Raw genomic sequence first — 16,903 nt, forward strand, 5'->3', positions numbered from 1 at the left:
CTGGTCTGTAACTCCTTACCTTAGGTAATCCACCCACCTTGGCCTTCCAAAGTGCTGGGATTACAGGCATGAGCCATGGCACCCAGCCCACTGCCTTAATTTCTGCTGAGGCACTAGCACTTTTGTCCACTGTTACACTGTGTCATCAGTATAAATGTGGATATGGTGAAGAGGTCAAGAATGTATTTGTGCTATTATAACAGTAGTTTTAATCTCACAGACCCCCTGAAAGTGTTTTGGGTCCCTCAGCAGTTTACCAACCCTGAGAACCGCTATTCTGTATCACTAAGCTTGAGGTGGTTTTTTTTGTACTACAACAATAATCAGAACCAAACTCATACCCTTTTTTCTTCTTTTTTTTAATTATTAGTTTCTTCAGTGGACTAGACGGCTGACTGGGAAGATTCCAGGGTCCCAACAGCTTCAGAGTTGCAAAGCCTGTAGAGGTACTGTTTGCTCACATAGAGCCTAGGTGTTGAGGGCTTAGCCTCGAGCCCAGCTGCTGGAATGTGGGCCTTGCAGCTGTTACTGTTGAGCTATGTGTCTGGGGCCCTTCCCTTAGCCTTTCCTGAATCTCATTCTCCGTTTGTTAAATGACATCATAAATAAGGCAAATGATTTTGTTGCTAAATGCCAGTGGAAACTTTCTAATAGTCGTAACTGTCACAAGGTCTGATGACCTCACAGTTGTTTTGCCCTTAATGGATGCCATAAAATGCCTGTGGTTCGACTCACTTCATTACAACTCCTTGAGGGATCACCATTGTTACTGTCTTAAGTGATCTGTGTACGATGAAATATCCACTACCATCTCTGATGGATTCCAGTACCTTGTTTCATTTGAGTCTGTCCAGTCTTTAGAGTTAACAGGGGAACCCTAGTTACTGATTCCAGACTTTCTGGCCTCATCCAAAATTAACAGCAGCCAATTTGCATTCTTCTGGGTTCTATATTGTTGGCCCGATATTTAGAATTATTGTGTGCCTCTGCGCAGAGAACTCACAGTTCAAAATATCTTTTTTTCTTTGATACAGGGTCTTGCTCTGTCACCCAGGCTGGAGTGCAGTAGTATGATCATAGCTTACTGCAGCCTCCACATCCTGGGTTCAAGTGATCCTCCCACGTCAGTCTCCCAGGAGCTGGGACTACAGGCACAAATCACCATGCCCAATTTTTTTTTTTTTTTTTTTTTTAACTCTCCTATTTCTTTCCTCTCTCTTGTTTTGGAAGTTACTCAGCAAGCTGCATCTGTCCAATTGGATATGTATGTCATGTCCTGTTAGAATGAAGTATTTCGGAGTATAAGCATGATAGTAATAAAACTCACAATATTGTCATTAAGCCACTTACTTTAGAGATCCTGTGATGAACCCAAAATCTCCCTTATTGCTGACCCTGGAGACCTATTAAGTCTAGGTGAAATAATATCAAGAGTTAGACTGATCTTTTTTTCCCCAATCACTTTGCCTCTAAGTAACCATTTTTCAAATTCAGAACCACACTCAAGGTAAAAGATAAGTAAGGGCTGCTTATTTTTTGCCTTTGTTTTGGCACCTGTAGACAATACAGTTTATTTAATTTCAGGTTTTCACTGTTATATACAGTCCTACCTTGGAGATTTGTGGGTTTGCTTCCACAGACCATCATAGTAAAGCGAGTCATACAAATTTTTTGGTTTCCTAGTTCATATAAAAGTTACGTTGGCTGGATGAGGTGGCTGTCACCTGTAATCCCAGTGCTTTGAGAAGTTGAGGTAGGAGAATCACTCAAGTATAGGAATTTGAGACCAGCCTGGGCAAACATAGCGAGACCCCATCTCTACAAAAAAGATTTTTTTTAATCAGTCAGGTGTGGTGGAGTAGCTGTAGTTGTAGCTACTCAGGAGGCTGAGGCAGGTGGATTGCTTGAGTCCAGGAGTTCAAGGCTACAGTAAGCTATGATTGTGCCACTGCATTCCAGTCTGGGTGACAGAGCAATACCCTGTCTCAAAAAAAAAAAAAAAAAAAAAAAAGTGCTGAGCGTGGTGGTTCATGCCTATAATCCCAGCACTTTAGCAGGCTGAGGCGGGTGGTGGATCACCTGAGGCCAGGAGTTCAAGACCAGCCTCTCCAACATGGTGAAACCCCATCTCTACTAAAAATACAAAAATTAGCCAGGTGTGGTGGAGCACACCTACAATCCCAGCTACTCGGGAGGCTGAGGCAGGAGAATCACTTGAACCCGGGAGGTGGAGACTGCAGTGAGTCAAGATTATGCCAGTGCACTTCAGCCTAGGCAACAGAGCAAGATTCCATCTTTAAAAAAAAAAAAAAAAAGGTTTATTAAGTGTGCAGTAGCATTATGTCTAAAAAACAAAGGACGCACCTGAATTGTAAAATACTTTGCTTCAAAATGCTGACAGAGAAACAAAATGAGTATGTGTTATTGGAAAAATGGTGCTAGTAGACTTCATCAGTGGAGGATTGCCACAAACCTTCAATTTGTAATAAAAATAAAACCCCACACATTATCTGCAAAGCACAATAAAATGAAAGTATGTTATATGCTGATTTTCAGGAATTAGAAGGAAGTGAGAGTATTGCTGTCATCAGAAATAAGAGGATTGTTTTGCCAAGCTACTGGAAAAAAAAAAAAAAAAACTTTCATTCCTTTGTCAACTGCAAGAATTGTAGTATTTGACAAGAAACACCCAACTTGTCAAACACTACGATTCTTGCAGTTGACAAAGGAATGAAAAGTTGAAAGTATATGTGAGGCCGGGGCACGGTGGCTCACACCTTTAATCCCAACACTTTGGGAGGCCAAGGCGGGGGGATCACCTGAGGTCAGGAGTTTGAAGCCAACCTAACCAACATGGCAAAACCCCGTCTCTACTAAAAATACAAAAGTAGCCAGGCATAGTGGCAGGCGCCTGTAATCCCAGCTACTGGGGAGGCTAAGACATGAGAACAACTTGAACCCAGGAGGCGGAGGTTGCAGTGAGCCGAGATCGTGTCATTGCACTCCAGCCTGGGCAACAGAGGGTGACTCCATCTCAGGGAAAAAAAAAAAAAAAAAAAGTATATATGAGCATTTAACAAGGCTATAGGTTTTGATTTTGAGCCCTGAAAACCCCCAGGTTTGGTTTCATTGGGAATTTGTTTTCAAATATGTCTCTGCTCTGGATCCAGAGGTGGCACAATTTTGCCAGTTTTTGATACATAAATGGTGACAGTATCCTTTATTTTCTTTTAACGAAAATCCTAAAGTAGTCTTTTAAAATAATTCTGAAAATCTGGCCAATAATAATACAGGACTCACAAATGTAAACTTTTCATACGGAAGAAATACTACCCATTGAAATTGGAAAGCCAGTTTTCAATTTGGGGCCTGCTTTTTTTTTTTTTTTTTTTTTAATTGCTTTAAGAGATCAAGGATTTTAGACAAATACGTCATAAAGTGTTTTTAGATTTGCATGAACCTACTGTGGCTTAGTATAAATAAATCCCTAACATGATTTTTACAGATGCCTGTGAAAATGGGGGTTTCTACACTGCCTACCCCAAACCTGACTGCAGTCAGAACAGGGCCCCGCGCAGGCAAAGGCTATATCATTAATTCTCAAATGAGATTGGTCTAAGCAGGAAGTGCATATCTAGTGCAGTAGTTTTAGGCCAACCTTTTTCAGAGCCTCAGGCTCTGCCTGTCACCTTGAAGGCATCCATGTGGGTACCCTCAGGGCTTCTCTTTGCCATAACAATAAAAGGATTGCTCCCACCAATGTTTGCGTCCATGGGAGAGGAGGTAGGAGCAGCAGCCCTTGTCCTGTGTGTGGGAGACCCTTGAAGGGCTCAGTGGAAATTGTCAGCAGCAGGGAGCAGAACAGATTGTGGTGAGAAGAGACATTCCACTGCGTTTCTGGGCCTTTGACTCCCTGGGACTTCCTTCTCTATCCACCCTCCCTCTCCAGAAAAAAATAATAATTTAAAAATGGAATTGGTGTAATCAGTGAGGTAGCTGTATTGCAGTGAACAAGCAGTCTGCTCTTGCATCTGCATGCATGCAGCCTTGGCAATTTCTCTAGAAAAAAAAAAAAGAGGCCAGGCACAGTGGCTCACACCTGTAATCCCAGCACTTAGGAAGGCCGAGGCGGGCAGATCACGAGGTCAGGAGATCGAAACCATCCTGGCTAACAAGGTGAAACCCTGTCTCTACTAAAAAAAAAAAAAATACAAAAAATTAGCTGTGCGTGGTGGCAGGCGCCTGTAGTCCCAGCTACTCGGGAGGCTGAGGCAGGAGAATGGCGTGAACCCGGGAGGTGGAGCTTGCAGTGTGCCAAGGCACTGCACCTCCAGCCTGGGCGGCAGAGCGAGACTCCGTTTCAAAAAAAAAAAAAAAAAATTTTTTTTTAAAAAGAGGTTCTACCTCTTGCATGAATACAGATGGAGGCCAAGACCAGCATTAACAGAGGCTGTGTGTTTGCCATGGAGCTCAGGAGGGCTAATGGACATTTTACTTCTGCCTCAGACCATCACACTTTGTCCCCGGAACAAAGTCGAGAGTCCTTGGTCAATGAACGTGTGTAAATATCCTCACACTTCACCTAGTAGTTCCTTTTTAGGCTCTAATAATGTGGTAAAGAAAAGAACCTAACTTCTTAAAATCTTTCCTTTTTTGGATGTAGATTGAAATTTTTGTTTTAAACACAATGGCCCTAATGCCTGAATCTAATGTTAGTAATTAATCCCTAGTGCTTTAAGAATCTTCTGTTTATAGGCAGTTATTTTATGGAGCTGGTCTATGTGAGAGGCACAAACTGCCAGGAGGGATTGAGATTTCCTTTAGCCAGGATTCTTAGTTCTGAGTGGCTCTAGTGAATAACATTAACAATGAATCTCTGGCCGGGCGCTCATGCCCCTAATTCCAGCACTTTGGGAGGCCGAGACGGGTGGATCGCTTGAGGTCAGGAGTTCAAGACCAGCCTGGCCTGGTCATGGTGAAACCCCGTCTCTACTAAAAATACAAAAATTGACTAGCTGGGCGTGGTGGCAGGCACCTGTAATCCCAGCTACTTGGAAGGCTGAGGCAGAACTGCTTGAACCTGGGAGGCGGAGGTTGCAGTGAGCCCAGAGCGCGCCACTGCACTCCAGCCTGGATGACGAGCAAAGCTCAGTCTCAAAAAAATAATAATTTTAAAAATAATGATTCTCTTAAACATTCTTAAATCCTTCTGTCTAGGTAGGAGTTTTATTCATGGGAGTGTCTGGAGAAGGGACAAAGGCTATTGAGATTTTTTTAAAAGCCTGGATTTGGGATGTCTGAATACAGTAATAACTCCAAAGTCATTTAAAATCCATCTTTTTTTCTACCACCGGACTGAGATTTTCAGTTTTAATTCTAAGGTTCCAATCTTGCAAATGTGAATCAAACCCTGTTGGTCCTAACAGGATCTCCTTTGTTGGCGGATAATTTCAAGTGCTGACAGAGACCCTCAGTTTTTTTTAAATACCTGGACTTAATTGTTTAAACTGGAGTCCAGACCAAAATATCCCTGACCTCGGGGGTCTTCCTTTGCTCAGGAAGAGGGAAGGGGGCAATTGGACCCCTTTTCCTCCTGTGGCTGCAGAGTCCCATTTTCCTCTGGGGACATTTGCTTTTTCCCTTGGGAAGACCGTAGGGATTCTAGTTCCTGCGGACCCTTTTACTTAACTTTGAGACCCAAGCAAGTTACTTGGCTTGTGCCTGTTATTTTCTGTAAAGCAATGAATAAAGAGTCACAGCCTTCGCCCTAAGGGAGCAGGCCCGTCTGCCACTCCCCATTCCCAAGTCCTCAGGGCGAATCCGCCAAAAGCGCTAGCTGGGGAGCCCGCCCCTCACAGCCGCTGGCCGGAAGCGGAAGTGCGCTTTCATCGCCTCGCCGTCTCCCAGCGCTGCCACCTGCAGCTGAGAAAGGTGTTCGTATCGTTTGTTGTCCTAGCGGGCCAGGCCCAGGTGCGCCCCGCTAGTCAGGCCGGCGGAGTGGGGAGGGAAGGGTTCAAGGGCGCCCTACGCAGCCCCGGCTGCTCCAGACTTTGCCTGCCGCTTCCCGCCCAAGCCTCCGGCTATCGCCGTGTTTCTTCCCGGAGCCCCCGGCTGCGGCTCCTTCCAGCACCGCTGGGCTTGGGGCGGCCATTCTGGAAGTTGGTGCCTGGGAGGAGGCGAGTGGGTTCATGTGGTCAGAGCGCGTTGGCGGGGCCTCTTCTCCACTTTCTGTACCGTCCTCTTTAAACGTCTTCCCCAGTATGAGACTATTTTTCTCAAGAAAATGCCCTTGTGTGCCTCACTTTCGGCAATTAGAAGGCATATCGTGGGATGTGCATTATAAATTTGCGGAGATCGTTCCTTTTTTTCTCCTCTGTTATGTGGATGCACCCTAGTGCTTGATGGGCATTTGAGTTGTTCCATCTGAGTGGGCTTGTGCGTGTTTATTCGTATTTGTGGACTTAGGTCTTCAAAGTTTGTTTTTGGAAGTGAAGTTGTTGGGTCAAAGGATAAATGAATGTGTAATTCCTAGGTATGACCAGATTCCCGTCTATGGAACTTGTGCTTTTTTGAGCCCTCAGGGTGTATGTTTTGTATACAGCAAGCAGCAGACCTTAGTTTTCAGTTTACCTGTAGTTTGTTTCGGATGTTTACATATTCACATATTGTTTATGAATAAGAAGTTTATTCTCCCTTTATAATCCTATTATGACCCCACTCCTGCCCCGCAAATTTACTGCCCTGCCTAAGACGTCCAAAACATTAGAAGGAGCAATCCTTGCTGCCTTCCAGGTGTCAGAATGAAAGCTTTCAGCTTGTCACTACTTACATGTTTGCTATATGTTTTTGATAGATTAAGGACATTCCCTTCTGTAACAGCTTTATTGACATAAGATCATATATTTCATCTCATTTTAAAGTGTATAAATCAGTGGTTTTTAGTATATTAAGAGTTGTACAACCATGACTACAATATAACTCTAGAACATTTTCATTGCCCCAAAGAGAACCCCATACTCATCAGCAGTTATTCCCCCATTCCACTCCATTTCACTGGTAACCACTATGAGACTTTGTGTTTCTGTGGATCTGCCTATTCTAGACATTTCATATAAATGGAATCATGAAATGGAAATCATGAACTATGTAGTCCTTTGCGACTAGCTGCTTTGAGTTAGCGTAATGAATTCAAGGTTATTTTGTAGCATGTATCACTGCTTCATTCCTTTTTTTTTTTTTTTTTTTTTTTTTTTGAACGGAGTCTAGCCCTGTCGCCAAGCTGGAGTGCAGTGGCGCGATCTCAGCTCACTGCAACCTCTGCCTCCTGGGTTCAAGCGATTCTCCTGCCTCAGCCTCCCAAGTAGCTGGGATTACAGGCGTGCTCCGCCATGCCCGGCTAATTTTTGTATTCTTAGTAGAGACGCAGTTTCACCATGTTGGCCAGGGTGGTCTCGATTTCCTGACCTCGTGATCCGCCCATCTTGGCCTCCCAAAGTGCTGAGACTACAGGTGTGAGCCGCTGTGCCCAGCCTCATTCCTTTTTTTTTTTTTTAATGAGAGGAGATCTTGCTCTGTCACCCAGGCTGGAGTGCAGTGGTGCCTTCGACCTTCCTAGTTTGGCCTCCCACCTCAGCCTCCTGAGTAGGTAGGACCACATGTGTGGGCCACCAAGCCCAGCTAATTTTTTAAATTTTTGGTAAAGATTGAGTCTTACTGTGTTACCAGGCTGGTCTGAACTCCTGGGTTCATGTGGTCCACCCACCACAGCCTCCCTTAGTGCTGAGGATTACAGGCATGAACCACCATGCCTGGCCTTCATTCCTTTCTGTTGTCAAATGGTAGTCCATTGTATGGATACACCACATTTTCATTTATCCATTCATCAATTGATAGACATTTGGGTTGTTTCTCCTTTTTGGCTATTATGAATACTGCTGCTGTGAATATTTCTCTTGGGCATATACCTAGGAGTGGAATGACTTGTTCATGAGACGAACTTTTATGTTTAATCTTCTGGTGAAATGCCAGGCTGTTTTCCAATGTGGCAGCACCACTTCACTCGCCTCCACAAAAAACAAGAATTTCTCCACATCCTCAACATTTGTCTTTTTAATTACACTCACCTTAGTGTGTGAAGTGATATCTTAATGTGGTTTTGATTTGCATGTCCCTGGTGACTAATGATGTTTAGCATCTTTTCATGTGCAGTTGACCTTTTTATCTTTAGAAAAATGTTCATTCAGATCATTTTGCCCATCTTTGAATTGTGTTTTAAAAATTCAGCTGAGGCTGGGTGTAGTGGCTCACGCCTGTAATCCCAGCACTTCCGGAGGCCGAGGCGGGCGGATCATGAGGTCAGGAGACTGAGACCATCCTGGCTAACACGGTGAAACCCCGTCTCTACTAAAAATACAAAAACGTAGCCAGGTATGCTGGCACGCATCTGTAGTCCCAGCTACTTGGGAGGCTGAGGCAGGAGAATCGCCTGAATCCGGGAGGCAGAGGTTGCAGTGAGCAGAGATCGTGCCACTGAACTCCAGCCTGGGAAACAGATCAAGACTCCGTCTCAAAAATAAATAAATAAAGAAGCTGGCTGAATTAAATTCAGCCTGAAAGTTTTCAGGCTGAAAACATTTATTTTTGAAATCGTTATGTGATACTGGTTTTTATCACTTTGAGTTGATCATCCTGGTTTTCTTTTGCTCTATTAATGAAGCAAATTATATTGATTGATTTTCTAATAGTAAGCATCTTGTATTCCTCTGGTAAACCTAACTTAATTCTGTTGTACTATCTTTCCTATTTATTGACATTTTTTATTTGGACTTATTTTCCTTAGAATATCTGAATCTATGTTGAAATTTGCCTATGATTTTGTTTACTTAAAGTGGCCTTGTCATGTTTGATATCAGTATGCCAATCTCAGAGAACATTCTTCCTTTTATACTGTTAATCACTGTAATCCCTTTGATAAGTTAAACTGGTTTGTGAAATTAGTTTAAAAGTGACCATTTTTTCCCCTTGTAATATTGTAAACTGCTGTTAATAGAATAATCAAATGCAAACATGACATTTTGAACCATACAGAGTTCTGGGGTTTGCATAAAGGCTATATTAAACCTTCCAAATACCCAACTCTCGCCTATAGAGTGGATAAGTTATCTATACCTAACATAATGCAAACGTTAGTGACGAATTACATTGAAGTGTAGTTTAAGTAACCAGAGTCTTCATAAATATGCCTAATCTCTGGAAGATTTTCATCCAGACTAGAATTCTTTCTTCTTTGAGTGGCATAACTGACTGATAAAGCCTTTGAGCATGGTGTTTTTTGGTGAATACCTAAATAATCCAGTTTTGTTTTCTATTTTAAAAGAATGTCTGGGCAGTGAGTTAAGCTGGGAAGACCTAGCACCTTGCTGACAGCATCAGTCTAGATTCTTCTTTCTTTTACGTTTTTTAAATTGTGGTAAAATATCTAAAGCCAAATTTGCCATTTTAATCATTTTTAAATGTACAAGTTAGTGGCATTAATTGCATTCACAGTGTTACTCAACCATCACCAGCTAGTTCTTTTTATTGTAATTTCTACATAGTCAGTTTTGGTAAGTTATATTTCTGTAGGAATCAATTTATTTCCTGAAAGTTTTGAATTTGATTAAGGTTATTCATGTCTTGTTTAATCTCTGCAACATCTGTAGTTGTGTTTTTCTCTCTTTTTCTTTGAAGAGTTTTGCCTGATTTTTTTCCTAGTAGCTTTCAAAGAACCAGTTTGTTGCCTGAGTGATACTGTTGTTTTCTAGTTCATCATAGTATTTTTTGCTATTCCTGCTCCAACCACTTAAGTTAATTTTTAACTTCACTTCTTTTCTAATATAAACATATAAAGCTTATTTTTTTTCCTATGGACCAGTTTAGGTACATTCTACAAGTTGTGGTACTTAGAACTAATCAATAACCATAGTATTATGTATTTTCTAATTCAATTCTTTTATAAAACCATAAGTTCTTTGGAAGTGTGATGTGTTCTTAATTCCAAATGTGTTACTTTTTTCTGTTTGCTTGAAAAATATGAAACCACTAACATTCAACCACAGTTTTAAACTACCAAAACAGCCATTTCATATAGTGCAACGTAATCTCTTGTCATTAACTTACAACTTAATTACATTGTAATTAAGACATGTCAGAGAACGTGTCTGTATACCAAATCTTTTTCTAATTTTTTTTAATTTTTAAGTTTTGTGAGCACATAGTAGGTGTATATATTTAAGGGGCACTTGATGTTTTATATACCAAATTTTGAAAGGTTGAAGACAAGCTTTACAGTATATTTACCATACAGTATGGTCAGTTTTTATAAACACTTCATTTGTGCTTCAAAAGAATGTCTGGTATACTCAATACATTCAGTCGTATCCCTCAGTGTGCTAGATGAAACATACTTATTGTATTGTTCAAATCTTCATATCCTTTTTTTCATATGATCTATCGCTGAGCAGTGTTTGAAAGTCTTAAAGTGTTGATGATTTGTGTTATTTCTTCTTTAATTGTACTAGCTTCTGCTTTATGAGTTTTATGAGACTAGAATTTTATATCTTCCTGATTGGTACTTTACATCCTCATATCATTACCTCTAATAGTGCTATCTTAAAATGTATGAAATTAATTTAGCAAACTTTATTTTGGTTAATATTCACCTGTGATACATCTTTCTTATTTTTGAGACTCAGTTTTGTTTTGTTTTGTTTTTTCTTTTTTGAGACGGAGTTTCGCTCTTGTTGCCCAGGCTGGAGTGCAGTGGCGCAATCTCAGCTCCCGCAACCTCCACCTCCCGGGTTCAAGTGATTCTCCTGCCTCAGCCTCCCGAGTAGCTGGGATTACAGGCATACACCACCAAGCCCGGCAAATTTTGTATTTTTTTTTTTTTGGCAGTGACGGGATTTCTCCATGTTGGTCAGGCTGGTCTCAAACTCCTGACTTCATGTGATCCACTCCACCTCAGCGAGACTCAGTTTTTATGTGGTGTTGTGGGTTTTAGTGCATCTAATGAAATAACATAGAGCTGGAGTTTATCTTAATCTACCAGGACAATCTTTTTAAACTGCAGAATTTAGCCCATTTGTACACTTACTGATAAAGTCAGACATTTTCTACCATCTTACTACATTGTGCTTTTCATTTGACCTATTTTTTTGTTTCATTTCCCTTATTTTTCTTACCTTTGGAATTGAGGGTTTTTTTTTTTTAACCTAATTCCATTTTCTCTTCTAGACTGTGAGTTAAACTCACTGTGTCCATCCTCTGAATTTTTACCCTATTTTATCATGCATACTTACAGTCTAAAGCTAATCAATATTGTGAGTCCCCAGTGGAAGAATACAAGGAACATACAGCCTCCTTCCCAATTTATGTATTATTTAGTATTAGGATTGAGCTTATTTTTCCATCTCACAAATTGGATATTATTATCATTTTATATAATAAAGGTTTCCTTAATTTTATCCATTTTACCTGTGTTCATTCTCCTTAACATTTTGGGTCTTCCAATTCCTATCTCCTGAAGTACTTTTAATTTACTTCTGTGATGGTCTTTTTTGATGGGTACGTTGTCTCAAGTCTTTATTTTAAAATGCCTTTATATAACTCTCCTTGTATATTTTTTAAGCTTTTAATCATGAAAATTTTTAATTCTCCACAGAAGTAGAATAGTACAGGTGTCTCTCGTATCCATGGGGGACTGGTTCCTGGACCCCCACAGGGCTTCCAAACTCCACAGCCACAAATTCCTTATATAAAATCGCATTTTATTTGCATATAACCTGTACACATCCTCCCATAAATGCTATGTTTTCCCTCCCATTTACTTTAAGTCATCCCCAGATTACTTATAGTACCTAGTACAATAAGTGTTATGTAAGTGGTTGGTTGGTCTTTTGGTTTTTTTTAAGAGATGGAGTCTCATTCTGTTGCTCAGGCTGGAGTGCAGTGTTGTGATCATAGCTCACTGTAGCGTGAAACTCCTGGACTCAGGTAATCCTCCCACCTTAGCCTCCCAAGTGGCTGGGACTACAGGCATGCACCACCACACCTGGATAACTTTAAAAAAAAAAAAAATATATATATATATATATATATATTTGTAGAGACAGGGTTCTGCTTTATTGCCCAGGCTAGTCTTGAACTCCTGACTTCAAGGCATTCTCCTGCCTCAGCTTCCCAAAGTGCTGGGATTACTGGTGTGAGCCACTGTGCTGGACCATAAATAGTTATGCTGTATTGTTTAAGGAATAATAGCAAGGGGGAAAGTCTACATGTTCGGTATAGACACAAGCATTCATCTTTTTTCCCACATATTTTTGATCTGTGGTCGTGTAGTGGGCTGACTGTATAATGAATTCTCACGTCCTTAACACTCAGCTTTGACAGTTACCAATATTTTGCTCATCTTGCATCATCTAGCCCTTAGCTGTCCAATACAGTAGCCACTAGCCTCGTGTGGCTATTGAAGTTTAAATGCTTAAAGTTTAACCTCATTTCAAGTGTTCAGTAGCTGTCCATACATGATTAGTGGTTACTGTATTAGCGGTTACTGCAAATAAATATTATTGGATAATGCTGTTTTTTTCCCCCAGATTTGTTTTTAAAGCAAATTCCAGACATCCTGTCATTTCTTCAGTAAATTACTAACTGTGCATCTCTAGTTGGTTCATCACCACTACTCCATTATCCCAACTAACAAAGTCTGATGTTCCCTGACTGGCTACAGAATATCTTTTTACGTTTGGTTTGTTCAAATGAGAAGCTTAACAGGGTCTCCATTTTTTTTATTTTATACCCCTTAAGTTTCTGTTGTGTCTGTTCTCTGCCTCCTCCCTTTTCATTTTTTTAATCCACTGATTTATTGAAAAAATAAAGTTATTTGTTCTTAAAATGTCCCACATAATATTTGGATTTGGCTGACTGGTTTGTTTTCATTGCTTAAACTGGTTATCTTTGTATTTCCTATAAAGAGCAGCTAGATAGTTTAACTGTCTAGCATTCTAGGTTGATAAGCCATTTTTTTCTCAGCACACTGAAGACATAGTCCTGCTTTCTTCTGATGTCCATTGTTGCTGTTGAGACATCAACTATCAGTCTGTTTTTCCTTTTATAGGTGACGTGTGTTTTTCCCCTGGCTGCTTTGGAAATTATGGAAAAAAATCAAATACCAAGGAAGAAAAATGTATAATGAAATTAGATGTGGATTTCTTTTTATGTATTCAGCCTGGGGCTTATAATACTTCCAGTACCCAAAGGTTAGTGTCTTTCACTACTTCAAGAAAATTGCTAGGTTTTCATCTAATAGTGCTATCAAAATTCTAATCTAGTAGTTAATACTGGCATTGAATTTCTCATTTCAGTGGGTTTATTTTTCATTTCTAAAAATTGCTTTTTAAACTAATTAACCATTTTATAGTATCTTATTCCACATCCAAATTTTTAATTTCTTTAAGCTTTTATATTTTTTAAAGTATGTCTAAAAGGATAATATCTGAAGTGTTAGGCTTTTCCACCTGATGGCTGTGTTTTAGTTGTGTCTTACACATGGTACATTGCGTATTTGTGTTTGTTTCTTAAACTGTGCCTTCCTCAGTTTACTTAGAACTTTGCATATAAGATTTTTTTCTCAAGACCTGACTTAAAGTTGATTTTCCAGAGATAGGTCCATTTGCTTGCACTAGTTGCTTGGGGACAATGCCACTTAGGACCCTCTTAAAGTGAAATGATTCTCTTCAGGTTGTTTGAACTACACAAATGAATTTGGACTGAAACCTAAAAGAAAGCACTTGTATATACAAATCCTCAAGAGAGATTTTCTTTCTATTATGCCTGACAGGTACAGTTCCTTGCTTCATGTTTTCATATGGAAATTTTACATTCTTTTTAAACTTTTCACCATGGATTTTCAGTCATACCCAGGAATAGAGTGCTATGATGAAGCTACTATGTACCTACCACCCAGCTTCCATGATTGTCACCATTTTGCCATTCTTACTACATCCGTTTTCTCCCTTGCTTCCTTTCATAATTCAGTTTTTTTTTTTTTTTTTTGAGAGAGTCTCGCTCTGTCTCCCAGGTTCAAGGTTCAAGTGATTCTCCTGCCTCACCCTCCCGAGTAGCTGGGATTACAGGCACCCACCACCACACCTGGCTAATTTTTGCATTTTAGTAGAGGCGGGGTTTCACCATGTTGGTCAGGCTGGTCTTGACTGGTTTTTTTAAAGGAGTTGACACCGAAAGGACAGGCAAGAAAGGCAAAAATAATGAAGTGAAACTACATCAAACTATCATGTCATCTACAAACAGATAATTTTACTTCTTTTCCAATGTAGATGCCTTTTGTTTTCTTGCATAATTGTTCTGCCTAGAACTTCCAGTCGTATGTTGACTGGAAGTGGCGAGGATGGGCATCTTGTTCCCAATCTTAGAGGAAAAGCCTCCAATTTTTTATAATTGACTGTAAGCTGTGGCTTTGTCACCTATGGCCTTTACTGGTATTGAAGTGCATTCCTTCTATAACTAATTTGTTGAGGGTTTTTATCACAGAAGAATGCTGAGTTTTACCAAGTGCTTTTTCTGCATCTATTCTAATGATCATATAGTTTTTATCCTTCATTCTGTCAGTATGGCATATCACATTGATTTTGCATATCTTGAACTATCCTTGTATTTCTGGGATAAATACCACTTGATCATGGTGTATGATCCTTTTAATGTACTGTTGAATATGGTTTGCTAGTATTTTATTGAGGAGTTTTGCATCTATTTTCAGTAGGGATATTGGCTTGTAGTTTTTTGCTGTTACAGTGTTTTTTTCTGGCTTTGGTATCAGTGTAATGCTGACCTCATAAAATGAGTTTAATGAAGAGCTTGGTTGGGCTCTTCTTCCATTTTTTTGGAAAAGTTTGAGAAGGATTATTCTTTAAATGTTTGGTAGAATTCAACAGTGAAGCCACCAAGTCCTGGGCTTTTCTCTGATGGAAGATTTTTCCTTACTGATTTAATCTCCGTACTCTTATTGATCTTGTCAGGTTTTCTATTTATGATTCAGTCTTAGCAGGTTATGTGTTTTTAGGAATTTATCCATTTATTGTAGATTATCCAATTTTTTGGCATATAATGTTTCATTATAGTCTCACAATCCTTTGTATTTCTGTAGTTACCAGTTGAATTTTTTTTTTTTTTTTTTTTTGAGACGGAGTCTTTGCTCTGTCGCCCAGGCTGGAGTGCAGTGGCGCCAACTCGGCTCACTACAAGCTCCGCCTCCTGGGTTTACACCATTCTCCTGCCTCAGCCTCCCGAGTAGCTGGGACTACAGGCGCCTGCCACCTCGCCCGGCTGGTTTTTTGTACTTTTAGTAGAGACTGGGTTTCACTGTGTCAGCCAGGATGGTCTCGATCTCCTGACCTTGTGATCCGCCCGTCTCGGCCTCCCAAAGTGCTGGGATTACAGGCGTGAGCCACCGCGCCCGGCCATTTTTTTTCTTGAGACAGAGTCTTGCTCTGTCCCCCAGCCTGGAGTGCAGTGGCCAGATCTCAGCTCACTGCAAGCTCCGCCTCCTGGGTTCACGCCATTCTCCCGCCTCAGCCTCCCGAGTAGCTGGGAGTACAGGTGCCCGCCACCTCGCCCGGCTAGTTTTTTGTATTTTTTAGTAGAGACGGGGTTTCACCGGGTTAGCCAGGATGGTCTCGATCTCCTGACCTCGTGATCCGCCCGCCTCGGCCTCCCAAAGTGCTGGGATTACAGGCGTGAGCCACCACGCCTGGCACTGTAGTTACCAGTTGTAATGCCTTCTCTTTCATTTCTAATTTTACTTCAGTCTTGTCTATTTTAATCTTAGGTAGTCTGGCTAAAGGTTTTTGTTGGTTTATCTTTTCATACAACCAACTTTCAGTTTCATCGATCTTTTCCGTTGTCTTATCTCTTTCTCATTTATTTCTGCTATGATCTTTATTATTAATTTCCTTCCTTCTACTGGCTTTGGGCTTAGTTTCTTCTTGTTTCCTTCTGCTGACTTTGGGCTTAGCTGCTGCTTTTTCTAGTAACTTGAGGTGTAACATTAAGCTGTATAAGATCTTTCCTACTCACCCTTGCTCTCTTTGGTTCCCATTTACGTGGAATGTCTTTTCCCATCTTTTTACTTTCAGGATACATGCATTCTTAAAGCTATAGTGAGTTTCTTGTAGGCAGCATATACCTTAGGTCTTTCTTTTTTAATCTAGTCAGCTACTATATATTTTGACTAGAGAATTTAATCCATTTACTTTTTTGTTTGCTTTAAGGAGATAGGATTTCTGTCACCCAGGAGGAGTGCAGTGGCATGATCATACTCCAACCACTCCCAAGTTCAAGCGATCCTCCCACCCTAGCCCACCAAATAGCTGGAACTACAGGCAGATGCCACTGCACCCAGATAATTTTTTAAAATTATTTTCTGTAGAGATGTGGTCTTGCTATGTTGCCTAGGCTGGTCTCAAACTCCTGCCTGCTCTCAAGTGATCCTCCCGCCTCAGCCTCCTGAGTACATTTATATTTAAAGTAATTATTGATAAGTAAGTACTTACTGTTGCCATTTTATTCATTCTTTTGTGGCTGTTGTACAGATGTTGTGTTCCTTTCTTCCTCCCTTCCTGTCTTCCTTTGTGATTTGGTGACTTTCTGTAGCGATATGCTTTGATTCCTTTCTCTTTCCTCCATAGTATAGGTTCTTGCTTTGTGGCTACTATGAAGCTTAAAACATCCTGTAGTTTCAATAGTCTGTTTTAAGCTGTTAACAGCTTAGCTTTGATTGCATACAATTTATACTCTTACTTCCATTTCCCACATTTTATGTTTTTGATGTCACAATTTACATCTTTCT

At 40.5% G+C, this 16,903-nt stretch overlaps 1 protein-coding gene across 7 annotated transcripts in view; it reads left to right on the forward strand.

Moving 5' to 3' along the window:
• The window catches only part of LOC105480166 (zinc finger protein 559), a 38,831-nt gene that overhangs the window by 19,765 nt on the left and 2,163 nt on the right, over positions 1 to 16,903 (forward strand). Inside the window, exons 5-7 of one of the 7 annotated variants that reach the window (XM_071087619.1) lie at positions 371 to 446; positions 13,157 to 13,298; positions 16,484 to 16,580. In XM_071087619.1, the coding sequence (XP_070943720.1) occupies positions 371 to 446; positions 13,157 to 13,298; positions 16,484 to 16,580 (315 nt within the window). Of the gene's footprint in view, positions 1 to 370; positions 458 to 13,156; positions 13,299 to 16,483; positions 16,581 to 16,903 lie in introns of those variants that run through there. The other 6 variants (XR_011617828.1, XR_011617827.1, XR_986338.3 and 3 more) reach the window with 6 other exon arrangements.

This window comes from Macaca nemestrina, chromosome 20, assembly GCF_043159975.1.
Source record: "Macaca nemestrina isolate mMacNem1 chromosome 20, mMacNem.hap1, whole genome shotgun sequence".
Classification (NCBI taxonomy): domain Eukaryota; kingdom Metazoa; phylum Chordata; class Mammalia; order Primates; family Cercopithecidae; genus Macaca; species Macaca nemestrina.